At 39.6% G+C, this 27,633-nt stretch overlaps 1 protein-coding gene across 2 annotated transcripts in view; it reads left to right on the forward strand.

Annotated features, from left to right (window-relative positions):
• Window positions 1-612: 612 nt before the first annotated feature.
• TM7SF3 (transmembrane 7 superfamily member 3) overlaps window positions 613-27,633 on the forward strand; it is a 36,867-nt gene continuing 9,846 nt past the window's right edge. The window contains exons 1-6 of one of the 2 annotated variants that reach the window (XM_058743287.1): window positions 613-887; window positions 10,181-10,335; window positions 13,587-13,737; window positions 16,359-16,479; window positions 17,241-17,412; window positions 21,626-21,803. In XM_058743287.1, coding sequence (XP_058599270.1) covers window positions 797-887; window positions 10,181-10,335; window positions 13,587-13,737; window positions 16,359-16,479; window positions 17,241-17,412; window positions 21,626-21,803 — 868 coding nt within the window. In that variant the 5' untranslated portion in view covers window positions 613-796. Of the gene's footprint in view, window positions 888-4,899; window positions 4,922-10,180; window positions 10,336-13,586; window positions 13,738-16,358; window positions 16,480-17,240; window positions 17,413-21,625; window positions 21,804-27,633 lie in introns of those variants that run through there. The other variant, XM_058743288.1, reaches the window with a different exon arrangement.

Raw genomic sequence — 27,633 nt, forward strand, 5'->3', positions numbered from 1 at the left:
CAAATAACTGAGTCTATAAACGTCAGCTCACGAGCCATCTGTCACATGGACTACTGTACTTTAAACATTGCTCATATATAAAATTTGGGAGAGGAAGTTGGGTTATTTCGAGGATATTTCGCTTAGAGAAAATGAAACTTTATTTTTAAATGTGGTGCTCATCACTAATGTACTAATCCGTGCACAAATTCAATTCCTTCCTGCATTTTCATACTAACGTCGGCCTGAACAACTAAGGGAAACCCCATTGTTTGTGCGTCTTGAGCACTGGATTCCTTCCTGTTTTCCCTTTTTGCAAACGGCAGTTAAACACGGGAACAGGAGCCCGGAGACGTTAGCCCGCAACAGAAAGTTATTTTTTACTCTAACGGCGGTTTTCGTAACTGAGAAAGATACAAAAGTGCGAAGTGCAGGTTACACCACAGAACTCCCCCGGGTTTCCTCTACTCCCCACTCGCGCGCGGGCACGTCGGGACTCGCGGGGTGCGCGGCGCTCAGCGACGCCACCGGGCGCCGGGAGGAGGCGCGCGCCGGCTGGAAACGCCCCTCGGTCTCCGCCGGCCTGGAGGGTACCCGCGGCGGTGACGTAAGGGGGGCGGGGAGAGGCGCAGTATGGGGCTGCGGGGTTTTTGCCGGAACAGGAAACCTCTCCACGGGTGGAGGCGTGCGGCTGGCGTTGCACGCAGGCGCTGCGGGGCTGGCAGGTGTGCGGCGTGTGCACCTCGAAAGTGATGGAGCTCGGCGCGAGCGCCCCCGGGTAGCGCCGGTGAGGCTGCGGGGCCTGGCCCGGGCAGCCATGGGTCTCCTTCGCCTGCTGGTTCTGGCGATGCTGGCGTCCAAACCCGGTGTGACCCGTGGAGCCGAGGCCGTCGGGAACGCCAGCGAGGGTAAGGTCAGGGGCGCCTCACTTCTGCAACCCAAAGTTGGTTTTGCATTTCTTGCAAGGTCGCAGCCCTCTTCGGGGTCTGTCCGTCTAGCAGGGCAGTTGATGAGTTCAGACCCGGTGGGAATGGATCAGGGTTCTTTCCTGCAGAAGGAAACTCGATGCTAAGGAGGCCTCACCGTCAACCTCCTAATTTAGGCTGGGCAAATGGGGAGAGGTAAGTAACTCTCCTGTTCAGACACGTTTTTATCTCCCTTTGAGAGAAGCCATGTTTGTAAGTTTAATTTAACACATTAAAACACCTCTGCTCTCCATTGGTATATCTGAGCCCTTGGACAGCGAGGTTTGGTGCAGAACTAAGGGCTCTATGAATGATGTTCCTCCAAGCTGCAGAGGTTTTTTACACTCCAAAATCTGGATGCTTTCACATTGGTTAGGCTCTGCGGAGTGTGAAAGGAAAAGTAAACCCAGAATGGGACTTTGGATGGTAGGGCATGTGCTTGGTGAATAGCTCGTGGTTTGTTAATATAAACCGTAAAAAAAGCACTAATTGTGCTAGGCTGACGGTAATCATGTGCTTTTCCGTGAGGTTAATCACATTCTTTTATTTTGAGCTTAAGAGACCAGTTGCAGTTTTGAACCAGTGTATTTTCTGAATAGTGTGGTTGTGTTCCTCACTGCTCATGTTTGGAAAGCTCTTGTGCAAACTGAATCGTAGAATCGCCGCAGAGGACTTAAGGCCAGAGCTGAAAAGGGCCGTTATATTTTTGCAGAAAAAATAGCCTTGTTAATAATATGGCACTAACGTTCACCACGTGCTGTATGTGCCAGGTGCTTTCCATGGCATTGTAATTTAATCCTCACCACCCCAGGAGGTAAATTATCCTCCTTGCTTGGCAGAGGATGAAGCGGAGGCCCTGGATTTTGCTTAATACACAGGTGAACAATTGCTAGGGGCACAGGTGATATTTGAACCCAAGTGTGTCTTGCTGCAGTTTTAATTTGCATGGCCCTTCCACTTCAACAAAGCTGCCCTCCAAATTCTATTGAGTATGGTACTTTACCCTTAATTCTGTGAATTCTCATTCTTCAGAATAGCCTTATGAGGCAGGTAATGGAGATGGTGTCTCCATTTTAACAGGTGGAGAATATGAGAGATTGAATTTGTAGTTGATCAAGGCTCCTGAGTCAGGGCTGTGATCCACATCTTTTCTATTTCTGTACTTTTGTATTTAATACCTATGTTTGTGTTATCCGTAGTGCTAAATTTAAGGTAGCAGGCCATTTGTATACTTAGTTGAAAATGATCTCTTTTAAAAGGTGTGAAAGGTAGTATGTACATTTCTGTGTTTCAGCTTCTGGGGCTAATGAAAATTCATAAGACATAAATGAAAAATGGCGAGGGGCAGTTGAATGCCAACCAACTTAAGTATCTGAACTGGTTTTTTTTTTTTTTTAATCATCTGAAGAGAATTATGACAACTAAGCTTTCACAGATCTAGAATTTGTGTCAAAGCACAGAGAGGTAAATTTTAGTAAAAAAAAAAAAATAGAGTTGGATAACTTTAAGGTTTGAGTTTAGGATCTGATTGGGAAAGGAAAGGAGAAGATTAGGATTAGGCAGCTATTTTTAGAAAGAAATTATTAGAAAGAAGAATTACCCTGGGTAAGAATGGAGGGGGCATATGAACAATAGAAGAGTGCCTGACTGTGGGTTAGTTAGATGGCAGAAAACATCTTTGGCAGAAAAAGCCGAGCCATTGTTTTTGAGAGGAGAGCCTTGGCCTGAGTGCTCTGTCTCCATGTTAGCCCTTTGTCTATAATATCGTTTGATGTGCTGTCTTTTTCCTTCCCACTCCCAAAGTCATAAGATCTAATTATGCCTCATAAAATGTTGCTAGCGAATCCTTTTCCAGATGGCTTAGAGGAAAAGTTAAGTTCCTGTTAACTTATTCAGGATATATTTTGGATACGTGTCTGTTTTTGAGTAGAAATTAAATGCATTTTCTGCCAGACTGTATTGTTAAAGTCTTGATTTTCAGTATTTTTCTTTGTCACTCCGTGGTAGTCTCTTTCTCACTTTGATGCTTACGCTGGACATGTATAGTTTATTGGTAGGGCCAAATTGAATGTCTGATGTCTTTTTCTTTTCTTTTTTTTCTAAATAAGATGAGCTTCTGAAATACTGGAAAGCTTATGGAAGTTAATAACAATATTTTATTGTGTAGCATTGGACAGCTTGAAATTGTTTTCCCTATGTGTTTTATACTTTCAGCAGCCAAATGATGTATGCAGTATGTAACCTCCATTTCGCCGTGGGGAAACTGAGGCCCAGAGGAAGTAAATTACTTTCCTGAGGACATAAATCATATACCACTTATTGTGTGCCAAATATGTGACTGGTACTGTACTAGGCACCAGAATGTCAAATAAAACAAAGCCCTGCATAGCCAAGAGTCAAACCACAAATGGTTTGGTGAATATGCAATCTTCTATAAAAATTGTGAAATGGCAATTAGATTGCCAAGGTAACACTCACAAAGGATTTTCACACAGAAGTTAGGTTAAAGATAACTAAGAATAGGGAAAAAAAATTTTATCTTTTTCTAATTCATCAAACATTGTGTTAGGAGTCCTCAGACCTGAATGAACATTAGAATCACTTGGAGAACTTTTTAAAAAGGCAGATTGGTAATTAGGCAACTAGAAATTAAAATTTAAAAGAAAAAATGAATTTCCAGTAGTATCAGGAAATATGGGATATTTAGGGATAGTTATAATGGAATATGTAAAGATCTCTACAGAAAAAAACCATACAACATTCTTGAGGTAAATTGAGAAGCTAAATAAGTAGAGGGATATCTCAGATTCATAAATCAGAAAATTTTGTGTTATAAAGGTATCATTTCTCCTTAATACCTTCGTTGCCATCCCAAATTCCTAGCAATTTTTTTTTTGTGTGTGGAAATTGACAAACTGCTTTCTGAAATTTATATGGAAATGAAAAATGGCCAAAAATAGTCAAGATAATCTTGAAGAGAAAGAACAAATTTGGGGGCAGAAATGAAAACAAGGTAATATTGGTGTTAGGAGAAACAAATAGACCACTGGAATACAAGTCAGAGTCCAGAAACAAACCAACAAATGTGGTGACTTATGTGAAAAGTCGGATTGCAGAGTAGTAGGGAAATGCTGGTATTTTCAATAAAGGTTGCTGTGTCAACTGGGTATACATATGGAAACATGAACCTGTTAACCCCCTGCCTTATACCACATATAAAAATCAATTTTAGACTTATTTTTTAAATTTTAGATTGATTTTAGACTTAAATATCAAAGGTAAAGCAAAGGTGTAGAAGTTAACATGGGGAATATAGCTTTATAGTCTTAGAATATGTTGGCAAAGATTGGGTTAGAATGACACAGAAAGGACTAAGCATAAGAGAAAACCCCAGGAAATTGGACTACATTAAAATTAAATCTGTTAATGTAAAGGTAGCAACTTACAAGGATGGGAGATTTACCCATGATGTATAAAGAACTAAAATTCAATCAGGACAGTCTGATTTTTAAAATGGACAAAAGTCTTGGGGTGCCTGTGTGGCTCAGTCAGTTGAGCCTCCAACTTCAGCTCAGGTCATGATCTCACGGTTTGTGGGTTCAAGCCCCACGTTGGGCTCTGTGGTGACAGCTTGGAGCCTGGACCCTGCTTTGGATTCTGTGTCTCCGTCTTTCTCTGCCCTACTCTGTATGCACTCTCTCTCTCTCTCTCTCTCTCTCTCTCAAAAAGAAATAAAACGTTAAAAAAATTGTTTTACACAAATAAAACAGATGAAAGTCTTGAACACAGACCCTTTTACAAAGAGAATACCTAATAATGGCCAATAAGCAAACCAAAATGTTCTTAACCTCTTTAGTAGAAAATGCAAATTGAAATCACAGTGATATACCACCGTGCACCCGGAAGAGATACAGATGATACCAAGTGTTGGTGAGACTATTGGGCAGCCAGAATACTCTTCCACAGGTTGATGGAGTGTGAGTTGGCAAAACCATGTGGTGTAACTCTTTGGTAGTATCTACTAAAGCAGAACATAAGTATACCCTATTACCTGATGATTCTACTCTTATGTTCTACCCAATAGAAATGCGTACATATGTGTACCAAAAGACGTACAAAAAAATGTTTGGAGTTCATTTTATAATTCATAACTCCAAACTAGAAATAATCCAAATGTTGATTACAGAAAAATAGATAAGTAAATTGTGGTTTATTCCTTTTAAGAAGTATATAACAATGAGAATGAATAAATCGTGGTTACTTGTAGTAGCTTAGATGAATTTCACAGATGGTATTGATTTTTAAAAAGCTAGAAAGAAAAGAATTCATCCTGTATGATTCCACTTAATTTCAGAAACAGACAAAGCCCATCAATTTGTTTGAAGTTAGGATCACAGTACCTCTGGGCAGGAGGGAAGGCTTAGTGATAGAAACGGGCCACAAGACCTCTAAGATGGTAGAATGCTGTTTCTTCACCTGGCAGTGTAAACTATGTGCACTTCTCTTTATGTATGTTATTTCTTTTCTTTCTTTCTTTCTTTTTTTTTTTTTTTAATGTTTATTATTTTGAGAGAGAGAGAATGCACACACACATGCAGGGGAGGGGCAGAGAGAGAGGGAGAGAGAATCCTAAGCAGGCTCTGAACTGTCAGTACAGAGCCTGACATGGGCCTTGAACCCATGAACTGAACCCTGAGATCATGACCTGAGCCAGTGTCAAGAGTCAGACACTTAACCAACTGAGCAGCCCAGGTGCCCCTGTATGTATATTATTTCAATAAATGTTTTTTAACTGACACTTGGACCCTAACCCCTTGGATTTTTATTTAACTGGTCTGGATAGGGGCTTAGGCAGCAGTAGTTTTTAAAAAGCACCTCCAGATGATTGTAAAACACAGCCAGGGTGGATAACCACTGTATGAGAAGTTCCTTCTAATAAGGACACCTTAGGAGTGCTATAGAAAATTTGAAAGTGTGCAAAGAAAAAATTATTTACAATACACCCCCAGAGGCACCTCCTTTTAATACCCCTACTTATTTTGTCAAGTGATCAGTTATTTAAATTATGAATGCAGTGTCTCCTTTGTTATCTGGCATCTGCCTGGTTCTTGCAACAGGTATTTGATTAGGGAAAGAGGGTGAGTGAGATGTCATCTTTTCATAACTTTTGGAAATCCAGGAAGTAATAGATGAAAGTTGTAACCAGGTGTTTTTATTGAAGTCAGAAGCAGAGACTGTAACTTAATGTTATGGTCCTGATCATTATATATTTTCACATGGACTGTTTGTTTTCATTTCTAATTTTCTTAATGAGAACAAGACTTCTTAGGTAATTTAACCATTTAAGATCAAAGGTGATCTGTTAACACTGTCACAGCAAAAAACCTCAAATAGGCTTTACTGCCTGATATGTGTATATGCTTTCTAGAAGACTCTTTCACAAAAACAACTATTATTTTCTATTTATGCTGGAATGGTAACAGCCTATATGTTCATCAGTAAGGGATTTGTTGAATAATTAATGGTTGCATACAGAATGGAATATTATATAACTTTTAAAATGGTAAAGCTAGTGGGAATGCCTGCTGGTACAGCCACTCTGGAAAACAGTATGGAGGTTCCTCAAAAAACTAAAAATAGAACTATCCTATGACCCAGCAGTTGCACTCCTAGGCATTTATCCAAGGGATACAGGTGTGCTGTTTCAAAGAAACACATGCACCCCAATGTTTATAGCAGAACTATTCACAATAGCCAAAGTATGGAAAGACCCCAAATGTCCATCAATGGATGAATGGATAAAGAAGATGTGGTATATATATACTATGGAGTATTACTTGGCAATCAAAAAGAATGAAATCTTCATTTGCAACTACGTGGATGGAATTAGAGGGTATTATGCTAAGTGAAATTAGAGAAAGACAAGTATCATATGACTTCACTTATATGAGGACTTGAAGAAACAAAACAGATGAACATAAGGAAAGGGAAATAAAAATAATATAAAAACAGGGAGGGGGACAAAACAGAAGAGACTCAAAAATATAGAGAACGACAGAGGGTTACTGGAGGGGTTGTGGGAGGGGGAATAGGCTAAATGGGAAGGGGCACTAAGGAATCTCCTGAAATCATTGTTGCACCATATGCTAGCTAATTTGGATGAAAAATAAAAATAAAATGGTAAAGCTAGAATTATTTATATTGATGTTCAGAGATAAGTATGTCCTATTAAATGGGCTGTATCAGACATATTTCTTTTTCCATCTATGTAGATAGAAATATTACATGATATCTGCCTAAGTCCTAAAAGATGTATATCAGTGTGTTAATAGTGATTATTTCTGCACAGTATACTTGGATGGAGGTATTGATTTTCTCTACATTTCTTACCTTTCTATAATAAGGGTTATATATTGTCTGGACAAATATTACCAATTTACAGGAAAAACAAAATGAGTGACAAGAGTGTTGAGAGTATCATCATTTTGTCTGGGGTGTATTCCTGTTTTATAAATTTGAGATGAAGTGTTGAGGTAGAACCTGTGTTTTGAGTGCCATCAAGAATGGAAATTTAAAAAAAAAAAAAGGAAGGTTTTTCTTTTTTTTTTTTTTTTTTTTTCAACGTTTTTTATTTATTTTTGGGACAGAGAGAGACAGAGCATGAACAGGGGAGGGGCAGAGAGAGAGGGAGACACAGAATCGGAAACAGGCTCCAGGCTCCGAGCCATCAGCCCAGAGCCTGACGCGGGGCTCGAACTCACGGACCGCGAGATCGTGACCTGGCTGAAGTCGGACGCTTAACCGACTGCGCCACCCAGGCGCCCCAGAAGGTTTTTCAAATTGTGCAGTTTCTTTCTGATAAGAACATCTCAGTGTCACTACAGAAATTTGATAAACAGTGATATGTATGAAGAAAAGAAAAATCACTTAATATGTATTCATATACTCACAAGGATACCTACATTCAATACCCCTATTTACTTTAAGTTACCAGCTGTTTAATTATGTATTTCAGTTTCTGTGGTCCTGTCTTTCCTTACTGCCTTTTAAAGCACTGAAAACTTTGGTTTTCCAAGTCTTTCTGAGTTGTGATTTATTTTCACCCCTGTGTGATAGGTTAAGGGAAGGCTAAGAAAAGTTTGACACAGGACTTCACTAGGTGGTATCTTTAATCTCTTCCAGGGCTTCTAAAGGTTCTGCATAGAGTCTTGATTCAAGGCCTGTGTAAGGGGAGATAGACACAGATTATCAAAACCATTTCTAAGATATACTTAGGGGCAAATTTAGTGACAATTACAGAAATCTTGGGTAACCTTTACAAATTTACTTGTACCAGTTTTGGTCACAGTACCCAGTACGTAGAGCAAGTAGTCCATAAGTACTTCATAAATATTTGTCAAATAGAGAAAATGGGGAAGAAAAGGGAAAAACTAAAACAAAACAAATACAAAGACTGGAAATATTACTAGAAGAGGCAGGATGGTAAATGAGCTCAGTGCTACACCTGACGCTAATATAACACTGTTATGTTAACCACACTGGCGTTAAAAGAAATGCAAAGTGAAAAATGAATTGAGTGCTTTGGACAGATAGTTAAATGATGGAAATCCAATTAATTCCTGGGAAAACAAACATACTGTTTTTAGTTTGACAGGCTAGAATTTGTGGACATTTTTAAGACTTGGAAGACAGGATAGATGGGACCAAAATACATTACATGCAATGTTTTTAGGGCCACTTACTGAGATCCGCTTAATTTTATGGATAATTTGGTTTCCTGATAAAATAATCATGATGATGGGAAGGCCTGGAAAATGTAAAAAATTTTTTCTTGTTTCCCTTTATAAAAAGGAAAACAAAAAACTCTCTCACATTTTCTAGACTTTCCTACCCAGATTTTGTTAAATACGTCCTGATATTTTTACCTGTATTCTGGCTGGAGTTTTGTCCTACATAAAATGTAAAATGTGTTTCCAGTAACATAAATAGAAGGAAATATACCATCTTCATTTGTCATTGTTACCAGTATTAAAATTTTCTCTGGAGTTTTAGAAATTAAATCATAACTACAAATAGCTTTTTTTCTATCACTTATAAAAAGTTATGAAGGTAATATAATGGCATCAGTGGAATTTGGGGGAATTTATGGAGAGTAACCTTTGATCTCATCGTAGGATTCTTTGTATGTTCTGTTCAGCTTTTTTGGTTAGCCATTGTTGATAGTCTTTTTTTTTTAATCATCCAGAAGTAGTACTTGTATTAAAAAAAAAAAAAAAAAAAAAGTGTTGAAAATAAGCCCGTTTGGGAAATGGTACATAAGAATGGGTTTGAAGTTATTTAATGTCTGGGGTATTCTCCTTTGCCACCCACTGACTTTAATTTCCTTTTAAAATAAAACTGTTCCACTATGGAATGCTAGTGACCTATAATCTATCTCACCAACTCTGTTTCATCTTTATTAAATTTAAATCTTTTTTCTACTTTATTTATTTTTATAGTTTATTTTTTTGAGAGAGAGAGAGAGCACAAGTGGGGGGAAGGACAGAGGGAGAGTAAAGGAGAGTCACAAGCAGGGTCCCTGCTCAGCACAGAGCCCAACACAGGGCTCAATCCTAAGACCCTGGGATCATGATCTGAGTTGAAATCAGGAGTCGGACGCTTGGCCGACTGACTGAGCCACCCAGGCTTTCCAAGTTCTGTTTTTAACCTCAGTGTATTCATAGTTGTTAGTACCTCCTCAAGGTTAAACCTTAAATAGGGGCCCTTGTTTTTTAATTTTTTAGTTTTTTGAATTTTTTTAAAAGTAAACTCTGTGCCACAAAGGGCTTGATCAGGACAATCAGAAGTCTCATGCTCTACTGACTGAGCCAGCCAGGTGCCCCCCAGGGCTCTATTTTGAATAATTATTATTGCTGCTGCAGTGGGAGATTTTTCTGGGTTCGAGGAGCTGGACACCTTGGGCATTCTTGAACATCCTCAGGCATCCTCAGCACTCTAAGTATTGCTCACATCTTTTGAAACACCTCTCTTCCATTTTCTCAGTTCCACCATTTACTAGCTGCTTCCCCTCTTTAAGCCAATTTGTCCTCATCAGTAAAATAGGAGTAGTAATACTATTTATCTCCCCAGGTTTTTTGAGAATTAAAATAAGCAATGCATGTATGTTTACGTATGTGATTTCTACAAATTGATATCACAGGTTCAGATGTTACAATGAAATGTTTCTCCCATTGTAGGTCTTCTTGAATTTTCTGTAGGGAAGTTTAGATACTTCGAGCTCAACAGGCCCTTTCCAGAGGATGCCATTTTGCGTCATATTTCCAGCAATGTGTCTTTTCTTATTTTCCAAATACACTCACAGTATCAGAATACAACAATTTCTTTTTCTAAGGTAAGTACAGAGAGTTATTTCTTAAACACCATATTTGAGGGTCTTGTATTTAGTATAAACATGAGAATTGGATTCCTCTTTATGTTTAACTTTATGCCCTTAAAAGAAAAAAATCAAGATTGGATCCAGTCAACTTAGTGATTTAGACTGGCTAAGAGGCATGTGTCTGTGTGTCTTGGGCCTTTCTTTTTTTAAAAAAAAATTTTTTTTTTAATGTTTATTTATCTTTGAGAGATAGAGTACAAGAGGGGGAGAGGCAGAGAGGGAGAGAGGGACACAGAATCCAAAGCAGGCTCCAGGCTCTGAGCTGTCAGCACAGAGCCCGATGCGGGGCTTGAACTCATGAACCGTGAGATCATGACGTGAATTGAATTCAGAGGCTTAACCGACTGAGCCACCTAGGTGCCCCATCTTGGGCCTTTCTTGAGTGTGGTGACCTCTGACTTAAAGAGGCGGTGGGAGAGTGCTGAATTTGGGGGGAGGGTGGGCTCTGCCAGATGTCTCCTATGGGCATGTGATTTCTCACCTTTTCTTACTCTCTTGGGTCCTTGATGATTTTTACCTCTGAATACGTTTTAATGGGTTTCCGTCATTGTGCAGCCATTTAGTGTTTACTAAGACACTTGTAGGTTCAACTTTATTCTTTGGAATCTCACAGAAACAAAAGAAGCCCAACACCCAGGTCATCTAGCCTAGTGCTGTGCTTCCAGGAGCATTTAAGACTCTATTTCAGAGATCATCACTAAACCCTTTAACCTCAGCCTCACCTTTGGGAAGTGTTTCAGATGCCCTGGATTAGCTTAACTCATTAAGGAACTGCCATTTACATTAACCTTTTATAAATCTATTTTTATTCAGCCTATATGATCCCCTTTGACTAATAAATGCATTTCAGCGTGTATGAAGTCATGCTGCTTTTTATTCGTCCTAAGCCTATCTATTGTTATAAGCCTATCTTTTAATATTCTGAAATTTGCTAAACTAAGTGGTCTTAGTCCAATTCATATATATTCTGTAGGCATTGGTCATACTACCTTTCATACTAAATATTTGGTATACTTGCATTCTTTTCCCTGCCATAAAAGTTTTGAGATAGTGCATTTGGTAGTTTAATAGGCTAGAAATGAAAGAGTTTGATCAAGGAGAAGAAGGAATAAATTATATAAATTGCAAGAGTTAATGGTGTTTATGACTCCCACTCAGATTTTGCCAGAGCAGAGATCAAAGCTTGTTAAATGTTTTAACTTTCTTAGAAGGAAAAATCACACCAGTTCCTCAGGGAAACCAAGTTTTTTTTTTTTCTGGCACTAAAATCCAAAGGAAACTTCCTATTCAGGCCCTTTCATAGGAGACATAGTAAAATGCTACACAGATGATTTCCTTAATGACATCAGAGCAAAGACAACATTTGAAAGAAGAGAAAGGATTGAGAAAAAAGGCATTTACTTTTTTTTGCATGCTTACTAGGGGCTAAGTCGATGATTCTTAAGCTTTTCTGGGGCCATGGACTTTGAATCCACTGAAATCTCTGGACCCTCTACCCAGCAAAACATGGATACATTTGTATAATTTCATGGGCACCTCTGGAAATTCATTGGGCCTCTGCGGCTGGCTCCTAGTTAGGAACCCCTGTGTTTGGTTTCCATGTAATTAATTCTCACAACAGCTCAACAAAGTAGTCTTAATGCATGTTTTTACGTTTGAGGAAACAGCTTGGACAAGGGAATGTCCACATAACTATGCGACTGAAGTGGCCTGAATGAACAGCATGTTGGGCCTTCATTTTTATGTAGAGCAGATTTTAGTTATCCTGAATTATAATCATCTTCCTTTCTTGGATGGGCCATAGTTGTCACTCTATTTATACTCCTGAGAAACTGATGATCAGAATTGCACATAGCTCTAAAGATGAGTGGTCTGTGTGAAGAGAATAGTGTCTGTTTTCAATACCCTTCCGGAGGAAGTGTGGCACTTTGGGTTGTTTTAGGTCATCAGAGCAGGTGGTTCTTTGAAACTGTTGACTCTGCAGTTCCTCAATTAATATTTGAGTCATTTTCCCTTAGGCTTGTCAAGTTGAAACCCATCTGACGCTTTTTCCTCGCTTTTTCTTAGCTTTAAGAAAACGCTCTGAATCTGCTACCTCTTAACTTAGTATTTTGTTATTCAAAAAGCTTTCCAGATTGTTGGGGTGAAGGGATGGAGTTAGGGAATGGTTGAGTGGAAGGATAAGGACGATAATCCTGATTGTGATAATGGTTCCACAAGTGTTTATGTATATCAATACTTACATAGTATTTTATTTACTTATTTAGGTTTGTTTATTTTGAGAGAGAGACAGCGTGAGTAGATGAGGGGCAGAGAGAGATAGACGGAGAATCCCAGACAGGCTCCGCCCTATCAGCACAGAGACTGAAGCAGGACTTGAACTCCCGAAATCATGACCTGAGATCATGACCTGATCCAAAGTCGGATGCTTAACCAACTGAGCCACCCAGGCGCCCCTATAGTATTATGTGTAGTTTATAATATATCAATTATAGCTCATTTTATTAAAAAAACTTTCCAGTTTAGGGACAGTGCTCATCTTTTTGTCTTTGTAGTGATAGTTAATTTGTATATTGGACCTACGAGATGGAGGCTGGCTCACTGGCCTGGTTCATATCACAAATCTAAACCTGAGTCAACTTGCACTTCTCCTGTCAGATAAACCTAGCATGCTAGTCACAGTGCTACAACTCTGCTTTAGCTAGCTAGCTTTAGGAAATAGGACCTGCTAGCCTTTATAAGGAAATCCCTGACGTCCTAGCCAAAGTGAGCTATAAAACTCACTTTTGCCCCCAGTGCCTCAGGAACAGTGCTCCACTGCTTGTAAGGCACTGTTCTCCCCCAGTCTGTGGGTTGTTTTTCCTTGAATAAAGGACACCAAACTCTCTACTGAATTGTTTTTTCTTTTGACAGTAGTCTTAGTACTTCACATAGGAAATCTTAATTTGGGGAATTGAAAAACTTGAGAATTTCACTGTGCATCTGCTATTCCTATCAAAGGTCATATACTTCAATAGTTCTTCCATGTGTACGTGTGTGCACCCATATATAGACATGAAAAGAATTCTTTAATTATATAAGGAAGGTCTGTGTTTGTTCTTATTTTGAGAAAGTTTGAAATAGGACATGCATACTAGATCAAGTCTGGAATTTAAATATTTTGCTCAACTCCTTATTCATGATGATTCTTTTTTACCTTATTGCAGACTCTCCTTCCCAATACCTCAGGGACAGGCACTGACAAAGGACTGGTTTTCATTCTTAGACCAGAGCAGAGTATGTGCACTTTGTACTTGCAGACTTTAGATGCTGAGCCTGTCCAAAACATGGCCATTCCACTCTCCTATTCAGAAAGAGGTAACCTTCCTGTTTTCGACTTTCTATTTACTCTCCAGATTGTGGAACTTTTTCATGAAAATTCAGGGGAAACTATAATCCTTTTAAAAGTGTTTATTGCAAGTACAGTATATTGGATCAAAGATTTTAACAGCAAAGGAATCAGAGAATTACATGATGATTGAAAGCCCAGGTAGGGGCATAGGAGAATGCAGTCATTAATTAAAAAAAAAAAATTTAAGGAGCCCTTGAAAAAGCATTAACTGAAAGGCAAGGTACAGTCCTTAACACTTTACCTGATTATTCCAGGCAGAGGAAGGCATGGGAGAAGAATGGAGAGTATTTAGAGAATGGCAGAATATGGGGTGCGGCTGGAGCCAGAGTGTGAAGGGCTTTGTGTACAATTTAAGGTTTACATTCTATTCTGAAGGAGCATTGCGCTTTTAAGCAGAGGAATGATCTGTATTTCAGCTATCAGAAAATTAACTCTAGAAGCAGTGTGGGGAGTATTTGGAGAGGGCATAGCAGAGTCAAGACTCAGCATACCTTTAAGCGCTCAAAATGAGAAGGTGTTTGTTTTTTTATTTATTTATTTATTTATTTATTTATTTATTTTTTAATATATGAAATTTACTGTCAAATTGGTTTCCATACAACACCCAGTGCTCATCCCAAAAGGTGCCCTCCTCAATACCCATCACCCACCCTGCCCTCCCTCAAAATGAGAAGGTGTTTGGAAAGTAGCACTGATAAGACACAATGACCAGTGGTTATGGATTATGAAAAGGAGGAACATAGGCTTCCCATTTGGCTAGCTGGGAGATAGTGATGCAAAATAGGTAGGGTTGAGGTAGAGTTGTGATGCTGGATTGGTTTAGGTGATAAGGATGGGGTAGTTGTGACTACAGTTAGGGACACTGTGAATCTGAGATGCTTACAGGACATCTGGATGGAAGGGCATAGTAGGGAGTTTAAGGGTATGGAGTGGAGCGCTGAGGTTAGATGTCCAACTAAAAGGTTCTTAGTAAAAGCCAGAGAAGTGAGTAAGATTGTCTAGGCATGTACTTAGAGACTTATCTGGAAAACATAATAGCAGATACTTTCAAGGTGCCTACCACATGTCGGGCACTGTTTTGGGGGATGCTAACTGCTGAGGAATAAGCATAAGACTAAAGAGGAGTCAAGGAAGTGACTGAAAGTGTCCATATGATAGCACAGTGAAGAGTCAGCAGTGGCCTTTAATGACACTCATTTTAGTGGCACAATGGGGATGAAAACTAGATTACAGTGCTTGAGGAGTGAAGGTGAGGTGAGGAAATTTCGACCACTCCTTGTGTTATGTGTAGCAAAGGGTAATTTATTTAGAAAAGGAAAACCAGAGCCTTTGACTTTTTATCGAGGACAGCGTATAAAGAAAAATCACGAACAGTACGGCTTCAGTTCCAAAACGTATCCTTTTCTCGGGTGTGGTAAAGATTTGTAAATGCAGGAAAAGGAGAGTATGAAAGAAGAGCAATGTTGAAACATAGGCACACATTCAGTTTCTCCATTACAGAACTGGCCAGGGGAAGTCAAGCACCAGAATTCCATCAGTTTACGGAGACCAGGACCCAACCATGGGAGTGATTGATCGGATGAGTGTGTGAAATTGAGATCTTGTAAATCTTGAACTTGGTTTACCTTGATCTGTCTTATCTCAACCTTTCCATTTGAGTCCACCATATACAGTTCTTCGTATAGAGTTGAGCTCATGTCAAGTGACTTGTTTAAGTTTTGTCATGCTTAAGGGCATGAATAGGATTCCTAATGAGAAAAAAAGAGCTGTTTTAGCCACATTATTAATGTAAATGGAATACCCCAAATTTGTATTTAATTAAATATCCAAATGCTATTCTGATATGTGATCTTGTGAGTCTTTTATTTTTACTACTTTATATACACAGACTGTTTCAGCACTGAGGATGACATCATCTTTCTTCCTGTTGAAAGAAGCATGTGAAAAGTGGACACCCCTTTCTTTATTACCGTGGAGTTCCTTTTCTCTTTGGCAGTGTTTTTTCCCCTTTATCCCTGGGTTCTTAAGCTCTTTTTGTGGGTTCGTAGACTCTCAAAATCTAACGAAAACCTCTCTCCTTAGGACATGCACACATTCAACACTTGGCATACAATTTCAGGGTGTTCTTGGGACCTCTGGAGCCCATTCTTGGATACCAGCTCAAGAATATCTGCTTCCAGATCTTTTCAACTCTAGAGCAGGGGTTGGCAAACATAGACCATGAGCCAGATCCAGCGTCTGCGTGTTTTGTACGTAAAGTCTTACTAGAAATGGCTGTGTTTGCCTACATTACTGCCTGTGGCTGCTTTCGTGCCATGAGGGCAGGGTTCAGTAGTTGCCACAGAAGCTGCCAGGTGTGTGAAACCTGAAATGTTCCCAATCACACCCTTTACAGAAATTGCTTGCTAACCTCAATTAACTTTTCCTTCTTTAATCTCAGTTCATGTGGTAGTGTAAAACCAGAAGCTCTATTATATTTATTTAGCTTCTATATGGGAAGTTGTTATAAGAGTAGAGTTCTCGTTTTCTGAGTATGATTTGAATATATAAGAATTCTATGTTGAGTAACTTACTTTTTTTCATCCAGATCCTATCCCTGGAGGCTGTAATTTGGAGTTTGATTTAGATATTGATCCCAACATTTACTTGGAGTATAATTTCTTTGAGACAACTATTAAATTTGCCCCAGCAAACCTTGGCTATGCAAGGTATGTCTATTTCCTGTCTCCTAAAACTGCTTTTAGGACATACATGATCAGCTACTATGTAGATTTGGTAAACTCTCAAAATTCATGGTTCTCTTTAGTAAACTTGAATTGTTCACTTTTTCTTTTTTCAGAATGGAGGTAATTTAAGCATTGTAAGTAATACTTCAAGCTGTCACAATTAACATTGGCTCCTTCCATTCTTAGGAAGAGCCAGATGTTGAGTCTCTATTGTGAGCTTAGACGTACATTTAGTTTCTGTAAAGAGTTTTGAATATGGAAAGCATTCTGAAGCCATGAAACACCCGTATCTTTTCGTAAAGATTTTATTATTTTAATTAAAACTCTGCCTTAGTTTGTACTTTAATAGTAATGATAGCTAACATTGAGTAACATTTGAATGCTGTTTGTGCATCATCCATAGTGCTGAATGCTGTGTCTTTTTGTCCATTTAATCCTAACAGTTTTATTAAGAAGAGGTGGTGTTTTTATTTTATAGAGGGGTTCCCTAAGGGTTATTTAGATTTAGTGACATGCCCACATACACATAGCTAACAAGTGGCGAAGCTGACATTTCACTCCAGGCCTGACTGACGTTATTAGCATCTGGTTATTTAGCCATACTGCCTCTCAGTATGTTACTTTTCTTCACAATGCCAAAATTGGAATCGATGCAGAAGTTTGAAATTTGAGCTTTTGGTTCCTTTTATAGATGGGACATGCACGACAAGAGATTGATGTTCAATTTTGTTGGTTGACTTTAGAGGCACAAATCCTCCGCCATGTGACATTGGGATGGAACGGGACTCTAGGTGGAGGTTGCTGTATGATGTCTATCAGTATTTTCTGCCTGAGAATGACCTCACCGAAGAGGGGTTGCTAAAGCATCTGCAGAGGATGGCCGAGGTGCCTCAGGTGAAGGCCAATGCTATCAAGGTAAATCTGGTTCTTAACAATTTGTGTGGGCCAGATTTGTAAGAGCTGGGAAGGGGAGAAGCTTCCTGGAGCTTATTTCTTTACTGTGTCCTTGGTCTTTCTGGGATTCTCACTTTATTATCTTTTATTTCATTATTGTCTTGTTAGTGATATCCCAGAGTAATGTTGGCTTTTGAGGAAGTGCTTTAAATTATATTACATTTTGGGGCGCCTGGGTGGCTCAGTCGGCTCAGGTCATCATCTCACGGTTCGTGAGTTAGAGACCCACGTTGGGCTCTGTACTGACAGCTCACAGCCTGGAGCCTGCTTCAGATTATGTGTCTCCATCTCTCTCTGATCCTCCCCCACTCACATTCTGTCTCTCAAAAATGAATAAATGTTAAAAAAAAAAACAAAAACTTTTGGCAAGTGTAAAAGTTACAGTGTTTTGACAAAAGACAATGAGAAACTGTTTAAGGATGTACATATTGTCATTAATATATATATATATTTTTAAGGTTTATTTATTTATTTTGAGAGAGTGTGAAAGCATGAGTAGAGGAGGGGCAGAGAGAATTCCAAGCAGGCTCCATGCTGTCAGCACAGAGCCTGACTCAGGGCTTGAACCCTTGCAGACTGAGATCATGACAGGAGCTGAAACCAAGAGTTGGACCCTTAACTGACTGAGCCACCTAGGTGCCCACACGTTGTCATTAATATTTAAACCCAAACTCAAAGCCTCTAACTTGGAGCAAAAGTTTTCTCTGACCTTTTGAACCCCTGTAAACTCTTGGTATACCAAGTGTAGGGTACCGACCCCCAGCAGCATTGGCATCATCTGGGAGCTTGTTAGAATTACAGACTCCTCAGCTCCACCCAGGACTGATTGAATCAAAATTTGAGTTTTGAGGTCCCAAGGTGATTCCTATGCATATTAAAATTTGAGATTCATGCTATAGATCATTTTTGTGGAGGGCAGGATTTATGTCTTAAAAGGTACCTGAAAGCAGTGTAACCTACAGGTTCATCCTTCAGTCTAATGGTTAATGGGTAGAGTTTTTATAGACTGCTCTGATTCTTCCCAGAGGGCTGATAGGTTACAGATTAGGTAGAAAGAAGTGACTGAAACAGAGCATATGTGATTAGCCCAGGGGCCTCAGTCTGTTGAAGAGCAAGATCTCATTTTGTTGCCATGTCACCTAGGATGTCATGGTCACATGCTAAGAAGGAGCCTTATACAAGAAAACTCACTGTGCTTATTCACAAATTTGGAAGGTCTTTTGGATAAGTTTACCAGTTGCCTTTTTACATAGAAAATTTTGAAGATTGTTTGTATTCTCATGAAGAATACAAGAATTCATATAAGAGGAGCTTTTTAGGTTACTTTTTAACTTTAAGTTAAGAGTTAGAATATTGTATGCCAGAGTTGAAGGGAACCCTCTGTGACTAATGAGGACATGTGTGAAAAACTGGAGACTTTGAAGAGGTTTATACTGGCCAACTTTGGGACAATTCAGTCATCAAAAAGAATAATGATCGCTTGTAAGTTTTTAATAAAAACAAGACCACACTGATGTTAAGAAAGAAAAAAAAAAAGAGGGGCACCTGGGTGGTTCAGTCGGTTAAGCCTCTGACTGTGGCTCAGGTCATGATCTTGTGGTTTACAGGTTCGAGCCTTGCTTCGGGCTCTCTGCTGACAGTTCAGAGCCTGGAGCCTGCTTCGGATTCTGTGTCTCCCCCTCTCTCTGCCCCTCCCTCCTCATGCTCTGTCTCTCTCTCCTTCAAAAATAAATAAACATCAAAAAAAAAATTTTTTTTAAAAGAAAAAAAGGAAAGAAAAAGAAAACTCATCAGTTGCTATCATTGGAGAAGATTCTTCTACCAAATTACTCTGGAAATTGATACAAGGAAGGAATTTACACTGCCTTTTGTAAAAGAGGAACTGAAATTCATCCTAGTTGATGAGAGAAAGCTCTTTACTGAATAATGCTGGCCAATATATGTAGAAGGAGTATTAGGATTAGAAAATCACCTTTCTTTGAACCCTAGTGAAATAATTCAGGCAAGGATCATCAGATGAAAGATTGTTGGGGAACAGGATATTCTCAGGATGCCTAAATAGCACGCTGAGATTAATTCTGACTGCCAAAGGGAAAAGTACTTTTGAAACGGAATGATCTGAGGGTCTCCATCTTATCCATGTGGTCAGTTAGATTCACTGATGGCAGGTTGGCTTGCGTTATATGCTCATACGGCACAATCTGACATCATCACCATCATCTCTAAAGTATTCTAGCAAAATATGTTTAACTGAATTCAGTCCATTGTAATTCCTGTTTGCAGAAAATACATGGGATAAAAGAATAAGTGGGATACCTTGAGCACAATCGGACAAATCCAGATTGTGGAATGTTCAGTAAGACAACTGCTCTGCTCTTGTTTTGTTTTGGTTTGTTTTTTGTTTTTGTTTTTTTTAGATTTTATTTTTAGGTAATCTCTACACCCAATGTGGGACTTGAATTTACAACACTGAGGTCAAGAGTTGCATGCTGGGGCACCTGGGCAGCTCAGTCTGTTGAGCATCCAGCTCTTGCTTTCTGCTTAGGTCATGATCTCACAGTTCGTGAGTTCGAGCTCTGCATTGGGCTCTGTGCTGACAACATGGAGCCTGCTTGGGATTCTCTCTCTCCTTCTCTCTCTGACTTTCTTTCTCTGTTTCAAAATGGATAAATAAACTTAAAAAAAAAAAAAGGAGTCGCATGCTTTACCAACTGAGTCAGTCAGATGCCCCTATAAGACAACTGTTCTTAGATCTCCTTAAAGGTCATTGGATGGGTGGGAGAGAGTGATGGGAAGGATGATCCTAGATTGGAGATAAACATCATGCATAAAATGGTTGGATTTTGGTTAAGCGGTGGGGAACAGCTTTAAAAGACATATGGGAAAATCTGAATATGGACTGTGTATTAGATTATAAGAGATTATTGATTTTCTTAGGTGAGCAAAGGCATTAGGGATTTATAGAATACCCTCGCACTTAGTGCCTTGCTACTCAGAGTGTAGATGAATGGGTAGCATTGACATCACCTGAAGAGTGCTAGAAAAGTGGACCCTCTCTCGGGTGCCTCCCCTGACCAACAGAATCAGAATCTGGATTATAACAAGTTCTACCAGTGATTTACAGGCACATTAGGTTTGAGAAACACTGTTTTAGAGTGTGCACATTGAAGCATTTAGGAGTGAAATGTTGTATCTGTAACTTACTGTAAGATGGTTCAGCAGGAAAAAGAGGAAGAAGGAGGGAGGATTAAAAAAAGAAATATAAAACATTAACAATTGTTAAATATAAGTGGTGGCATATATAGTTCATTTTATTCTTTCAACATTTCTGTAAGGTTGAATTATTCATATTAAAAAATTTGGGGGTAGGAGGTAATGTTAACATTTTGTTGAACTTGACCAGTCCTTTGCCAGAAACGTATTCTTGAAGGCTAAGCAATATTTTTAAACAGAAGTTTTCTAAGAGGCTTGTAATTATTCCTGAAACTCTAATATTAAATGTTTTAACTTTTATTAGCAGGAACATATTTGTGTATTCTGGCCATGTAGGGCCTTTGTTTCTTCTGTTACATATATCTAAAAACATACATCTTCTGTTACCTGTCTAAAAATTAACAAGCTTTAAAAGGGAGTTTTTGAAGTGAAAGACTACTGCATAATACAACTATGTGGAATGCTTTCTTACTGCAGAGTCTGTTAGACAAAAATAAATGGGTCCTGTGAGATGTTAGTAAGCACTTGTCTATGACAGTTCTATAGCTAGTAGCAATAGCTAACATTTGTTGAACACTAACTCTGTGTCAAGCATTGTGCTGAGTATGAAGAGAAGAAGGACTAGTGAGCAGAATAAATCTGGCTCTTGCCCTTGTGTTTATAATCTAGCATACGAGAAAAAAATTTTCAATTTTGTCCTAGTGTTTACACTTTTACTTACATCGTTGACATTTGATGCTATACAAAAACTTTAGAAGCATTTTGTGTAAGAACTTCCTTATAGTAGCATGTATATAAACTGTGTAGGACAATCTTTTGACAGAGCTAAATGGGTCGGTATGTATTTTAAACAAGAATTATAACTTAATATTACAATTTAATATCACATGTAGGTGGGATTATAATAGAACAGCTTTTTTAAAAAATCTGAACACTAATCACAGATTATTTTTGGCTTCAGGTGGTTACCCTCACAGCTAATGATAAGACAACTGTTTCCTTCTCCTCCCTCCGAGGACAAGGTGTCATTTATAACGTTGTTGTTCGGGATCCGTTTCTAAATACATCTGCTGCTTATGTTCCTGCTCATACATATGCTTGCAGCTTTGCGGCCGTGGAGGGTAATTGTTCTTCCCTTGGTGAGTATATGGATTTAAACTTTGAAATTTCTTCTTCGACTTTGCAGGTTTATGTCAACCAATACAGAACATAAGAATATTAAAAAGTGCTTTTGTCTAGTCTTCATTCAGTAGATGCCTTTTGAGCCCCTACATTATTCCATCTGTTTCTAGGCACAGGTATATATACAGCAGTGAACAAAACAGACAAGACACCTGCTCTTTCGGAGCTTATGTTCCAGCAGGGGAGATGAGCCAGACAAGATAAATTTGTAAAATACACATCATGTGAGAAACTGATGAGCACTAAGAAGTGAAAATTACGTAGGGAAGGTAGATAACAAGTGGCAGTGAGGGGGGAATTTTGAGAGAGATGGCCAGGGAAGCCCATGGTGGGGAGCTAACCATGGAGTAGAGACCCGAGGCGAGGCAGGGAACCACACGTATGTCTGAGCAATACTGCCAGGCAGAGGGAACAAAGGTCCTCAGATAGGAGCCTTCTCGGTGTGTTTGAAGAACTTCTGTGAGAACAGTGGCTGGAGGAGACGGGAGGGTGAAAGGTGCAGCCATGTAGGTCACAGTGCGGGAGTAAGCTTCTGTTCAGAGTGAAATGGAAAGGCTTTGGAGGTTTTGAGCAGGGAATGCCATGTTCCGACTCCTATTTTGACGGTATCACTCGGCTGCTTTTTTGAGAAAAGTCAGGGCAAGATCAGAAATGGAGATTGATTAGCAGGCCATGGTAATACAGATGAGAGAGGACAGTGGTTTAGATAGAATGGTGGCATTGAGGGGTTGCAAGATCATGCGTGTGTGTATTTAACATTTTATTCTGAAATGGTTTCACAGAAAAAATGAAGAAATACTAAGAATTACTGCATAATCTTCACCCAGATTCCTCAGAATGTTAATGTTATCATGCTGTTTGCTTTGTAACTCTCTGTAGTGCGCTCATGTGCACATACATTACCTTTCCCTTTGAGCTGTTTGAGAGGAAGTTGCAGACATGAAGACCTTTTTCCCTTAAATTTTATTTTCTTATGTAAGCATAGTAAAAAGATCAAATTCACAAAATTGACAGTAATTCACATCACTGTTATTTAATATTACAGACACTACCCAATTTCACTAGTCATTCCTCTAATTGCCTTTTTTTTAAAAAAATGTGATCACATGTTGCATTTAACTGATATGTCTCTTTAGTCTTCTGTAATCTGGAACGATTACTTAGTCTCATTTTGTCTTTCAAGACCTTGACCTATGTGATCTTGCAGTTCGTGAGTTCAAGCCCCACATCAGGCTCTGCACTGACAGTACGGAGCCTATTTGGGTTCTCCCTCTCCCTCTCTCTGTTCCTCCCCTGCTTGTGCGTACTCTCTTTTTCTCTCTTTCAAAATAAGTAACCTCAAAAAAAAAAAAAAAGTCCTTGACCTTTTTGAGGAATAGGTGCAATTTTTTTCTTTTTTAAGAAGATCATCAGTTGGGGTTTGTCTCATGTTTCCTCGTGATTAAATTCACAGTTTGCATTTTTGGCAGGAATACAAAGAAGTGATGTTGTGTCCCACTCAGGAGGCACTTTATATCTATTTGTCCCATTACTGGTGGTGATAACATTGGATATTCGGATAGTGGTGTCTGCCAGGTTTCTCCTTTGTAAAGTAACTATTTTCCTTTTAAGTATTTTTAGGCAGGACTCTGAATGCAGCTAGATATCCCCTTCTTCAATTCTCCCTTGCTAGGTTTAGCATCCCATGATCTTCGCCTGAAACATTCATTACTCGGTGGTTGCCAAATGGCAATTTTCTAATTTCATCAATTTTCATAGTTATTAGTTGGCATTCTATTGTAAGGAAAAGCTTTCTTTTCTCCCCTATTTAATTTATGTATTTATATACAAGAACCCATGGATTCTTAATTCTCTGGGTTATAATCTATCACTGTCATTATTTTCATGTTCAGATTGTCATGTTCAGAGTTGACCCATGAGTGGCGGCATGTAGTTTGAAATAGTTAGTAGTAGTTGCTGGTGGGTTAGATGAGGCGGTTGAAGAGAGGTGAAAAGGATGACTGCTGTTTTAACCCCAAGCAACTAGAGAGCTAGGGCTGCCATTCACGGAGGCAGGAAAGACTGTTGGAGGAGCAGGTTTGGGAGGATGTATCAGGAGTTCAGTTTTGGACACGTTCAGTTTGAGAACCTTAGGAGGCATTCAAATGGACATGTTGGATTGACAGTTGGTTATATGTATGCTGGAATTCAGGGGAGAGGTTTGGGCTGGAGATTACCTTGGAAGTCATCAGCTTAATAGGTGGCATTTAATGCCATGGACTAAATGGCATTACCTGTGGAGTGAGAATGTAGAAAAGGAACGGAGTCTAAGGATACTAGGCACTCCAGTGTTTGGAGGTCGGGAAATTAGGAACTGAAAAATGACCGTTGGATTTAGCAATGTGGAGGCTGTTGGTTGGAGCTGTTTCATTGGAGTGCTAGGGTAAGCCTTACCAGAGTATGCTCAAGAACAAATAGGAGGAAAGAAATTGGAGAAGAGTCCAAATAGCACTATCAAAGAGTTTTGCTCTAAAGAATGAAGTCTCTCCACTGTGTTTGGGGATCAGGGCTTCCTCTCCTCAAGCTGTATCACATCCCACCCAGTCTTCCACAACCATGCTCAGGATCCTGGAGAGATACAGTGTAGGAGACCCAGGCAGATGTAAATTTTGTGTTTTCACTGATAGACTTAATCTCATCTGCATTCCTCTACTCCCCTTCCCTTGAGCCCTTCCATACTAGAGGCCCTCCTAATCAGAAAGCCTCTCTCTCCTGGGTCTCAGTCTGTATGTGTTAGCCTAAGAAGGAGAGCTCTGATCCTATTACTCCAACCTAGGGTTGACCCCTCCTAGTAACATTGGTCCGGTTGTTGCTTTCATTTTTAAGCTCCATGTATGTGAGGATGTCCTTCCTGAGCTTGAATAGGGAGGAAGTATCCACATTGCCCTTTTTTTTTTTTAATGTTTATTTATTTTTGAGAGAGATAGAGTGCAAGTGGAGGGGCAGAGAGAGTGAGACAGAATCTGAAGTGGGCTTTGTGCTGATGGCAGAGAGTCCGATGTGGGACTCAAACTTGCAAACCATCAGATCATGACTTGAGCCCAAGTCAGATACTCAACCGCCTGAGACACCCAGGTGCCCCCACATTGCCTTTTAATTAAGACCTTGGCCTGTGTATCATAACCTAGAGTGATACTGTGATGATTGAAGACCCTCTGCACTTGGACTGTCTTCCATTCTCCCCATCCGTTCACTCCTTTGTCTACACTGCCCCCCAAAATGCCCATTTCGCCTCTCGTGTTGTCTCTAGGGTCTACCTCTTATGAAACCTTCTGCTGTCTGGTTTTACCTGGATGTTTTTTTCTGTCCTTTCCTGGTACTGTGTGATAGGGGGTTCTGTTAAGTTTCTCTCTGCTGCCTAATATCATGGAGGAATATCTAACTGTGGGTGTCAGGTTTTATTGGGGAAGCAGATCTTTCTAACCTTGGTGATTATACTTACTGGAAACTGCCACTACATTTTATTTAAAAAAGAATTATCCCAGCAATCTCCATGTTTGTGGTATAAAGATTAAGTCATAGAACAGCATTCAACCACAGGTCTGAAATAAGCAGAACAGGGCATTTTATCTTTTGTTTCATCTTTCTTTTGGGTGCTTTGTTCTCAGAAACACTGCTGTGTGGGTATGTATCATACCCTGCAAATTCTGGCTTGTGTTTCTTACTTAAATGTAGCTCTTCATGGTATTTGCATCTGAGCACCCTTAAGTGTTTTATGTGTTTCGATCTGTGGCAGGTTAAAACATTTTTCACATGAAATTGTACAGGTGTTTTCATCTTTAGTTCAGGGGTTATTTTCTTGTGTTTATCTCACAAGGAGTCGTGACGGTGAATTTAGTGAGTGCATTTTTCTGTTTAGTAAGCTGTATCTTTCAGTTCATGTTATTTATAAGTTGGTGCCTATTAAGGACCATGAGATTTGGGATTCTTTGGCATCATGAAGCATATTGTGCTTTATTGTTAGAATGCTTCAATTTTTTTCAAAAGTGGTATGTATAATGAAGATGGGCAGTAATTTGTTCATGTGCAATATATAGTGTAATGCCTGTTCTTTTATTTTAATGTGAGTTTTGGTTAAAATTTTTTGTTACGATGAGCTTCAAAGAACCTTCCTATACCAGTTTTTTAGACTTAACAGTTTTGATTCATGGCTATTATTTTGTTTCAGCTATATGCACACCTGGGTCTCTGTCTCCCAGCCCTCCTTTATTATTTTTTTAAAGATTTTATTTTTTAGTTTAATTTCCTATTATTATTTTCTAATGTTTTTATGTTTTGAGAGAGTGGAAGTGGGGGAATGGCAGAGAGAGGGGAACAGAGGATCCGAAGTGGGCTATGTGCTGACAGGCTGACGATACAGTGCTCCATGTGGGGCTTGAAGTCTCGAACCACTTGATCATGACCTGAGCTGAAGTCAGTGCTCAACCTATTGAGCCACCAAGGCACCCCAAAGGTTTTTTTTTTAAGTAATCTCTACACCCAGTGTGGGGCCTGAACTCACAACTCTGAGATCAAGAGTCACATGCTCTACTGACTGAGCCAGCCAGGCACCCCTGGCCCTCCTTTATTATTGGATTTTCTTTTAATAGCAAATTCCTGGCTGTCCTTTTCCTCACAGAATTTCTGTGTGTGTGTATGTGTGTGTCTTAAAGATAAGTGCCGTTTTTAAAAAGTAATAGCCACAGTATCACCAACATAAGTTTCAGTGAAAAATTTTGAAGATAATTTTTTTTTTTTAACGTTTATTTATTTTGAGACAGAGAGAGACAGAGCATGAACGGGGGAAGGGCAGAGAGAGAGGGAGACACAGAATCGGAAGCAGGCTCCAGGCTCTGAGCAGTCAGCCCAGAGCCCGACGTGGGGCTCGAACTCACGGACTGCGAGATTGTGACCTGAGCTGAAGTCGGATGCCCAACCGACTGAGCCACCCAGGCGCCCTGAAGATAATTTTTTAATAGCATCAAATTAACAGCCAGTATTTGCATTTTCCCAATCATCCCAATTGTTTTTCAGGTTTTTAAAAATTTAAATTAGGTTTCACATGAGGCCTGTATATCATATTTAGTTGATGTGTCTTAAAAAATTTTTATTTTATTTTATATTTATTTATTTTTGAGAGACAGAGACAGAGCACAAGTTGGGGAGGGACTGAGAGAGAAGGAGACACAGAATCCTAAGCAGGCTCCCCAGGCTCTGAGCCGTCAGCACAGAGCCTGATGTGGGGCTCAAACTCACAAACCGTGAGATCATGACCTGAGCGGAAGTCGGACGCTCAACTTACTGAGCCACCCAGGCGCCCCTAAAAAAAACTTTTTTTTAATGTTTATTTTTGAGAGTGAGAGTCCTAGCGGGGAGGGGCAGAGAGAGAGAGAGAGAGGGAGACACAGAATCCGAAGCAGGCTCCAGGCTCAGCTGTCAGCACAGAGTCCAACACAGAGCTCGAACTCAGGAACAGTGAGATCATGACCTGAGCCTGAGTCGGACGCTTAACTGACTGAGCCACCCAGGCGCCCCTTGATGTGTCTTTTAAATCTCTTTTTATCCCTAGTTCTCCCCCTTGTTGCCCTCCGTTTTTCTTGTAGTTTGTGAAGAAACAGAACTATTAGTTGTGTGCGTGTGTGTGCGCTCACACACAAGAGCCCAAGAATATGTCACAATAGAGCTACATACCTCGTCAGGAAGCATGTATTGTCTGGTTCCTCTTTTGGTTATAGCAGTAGCATTGGTCTTCATTGCCCACATAAAATA

This window comes from Neofelis nebulosa, chromosome 8 (assembly GCF_028018385.1).
Source record: "Neofelis nebulosa isolate mNeoNeb1 chromosome 8, mNeoNeb1.pri, whole genome shotgun sequence".
In the NCBI taxonomy this organism is placed as follows: domain Eukaryota; kingdom Metazoa; phylum Chordata; class Mammalia; order Carnivora; family Felidae; genus Neofelis; species Neofelis nebulosa.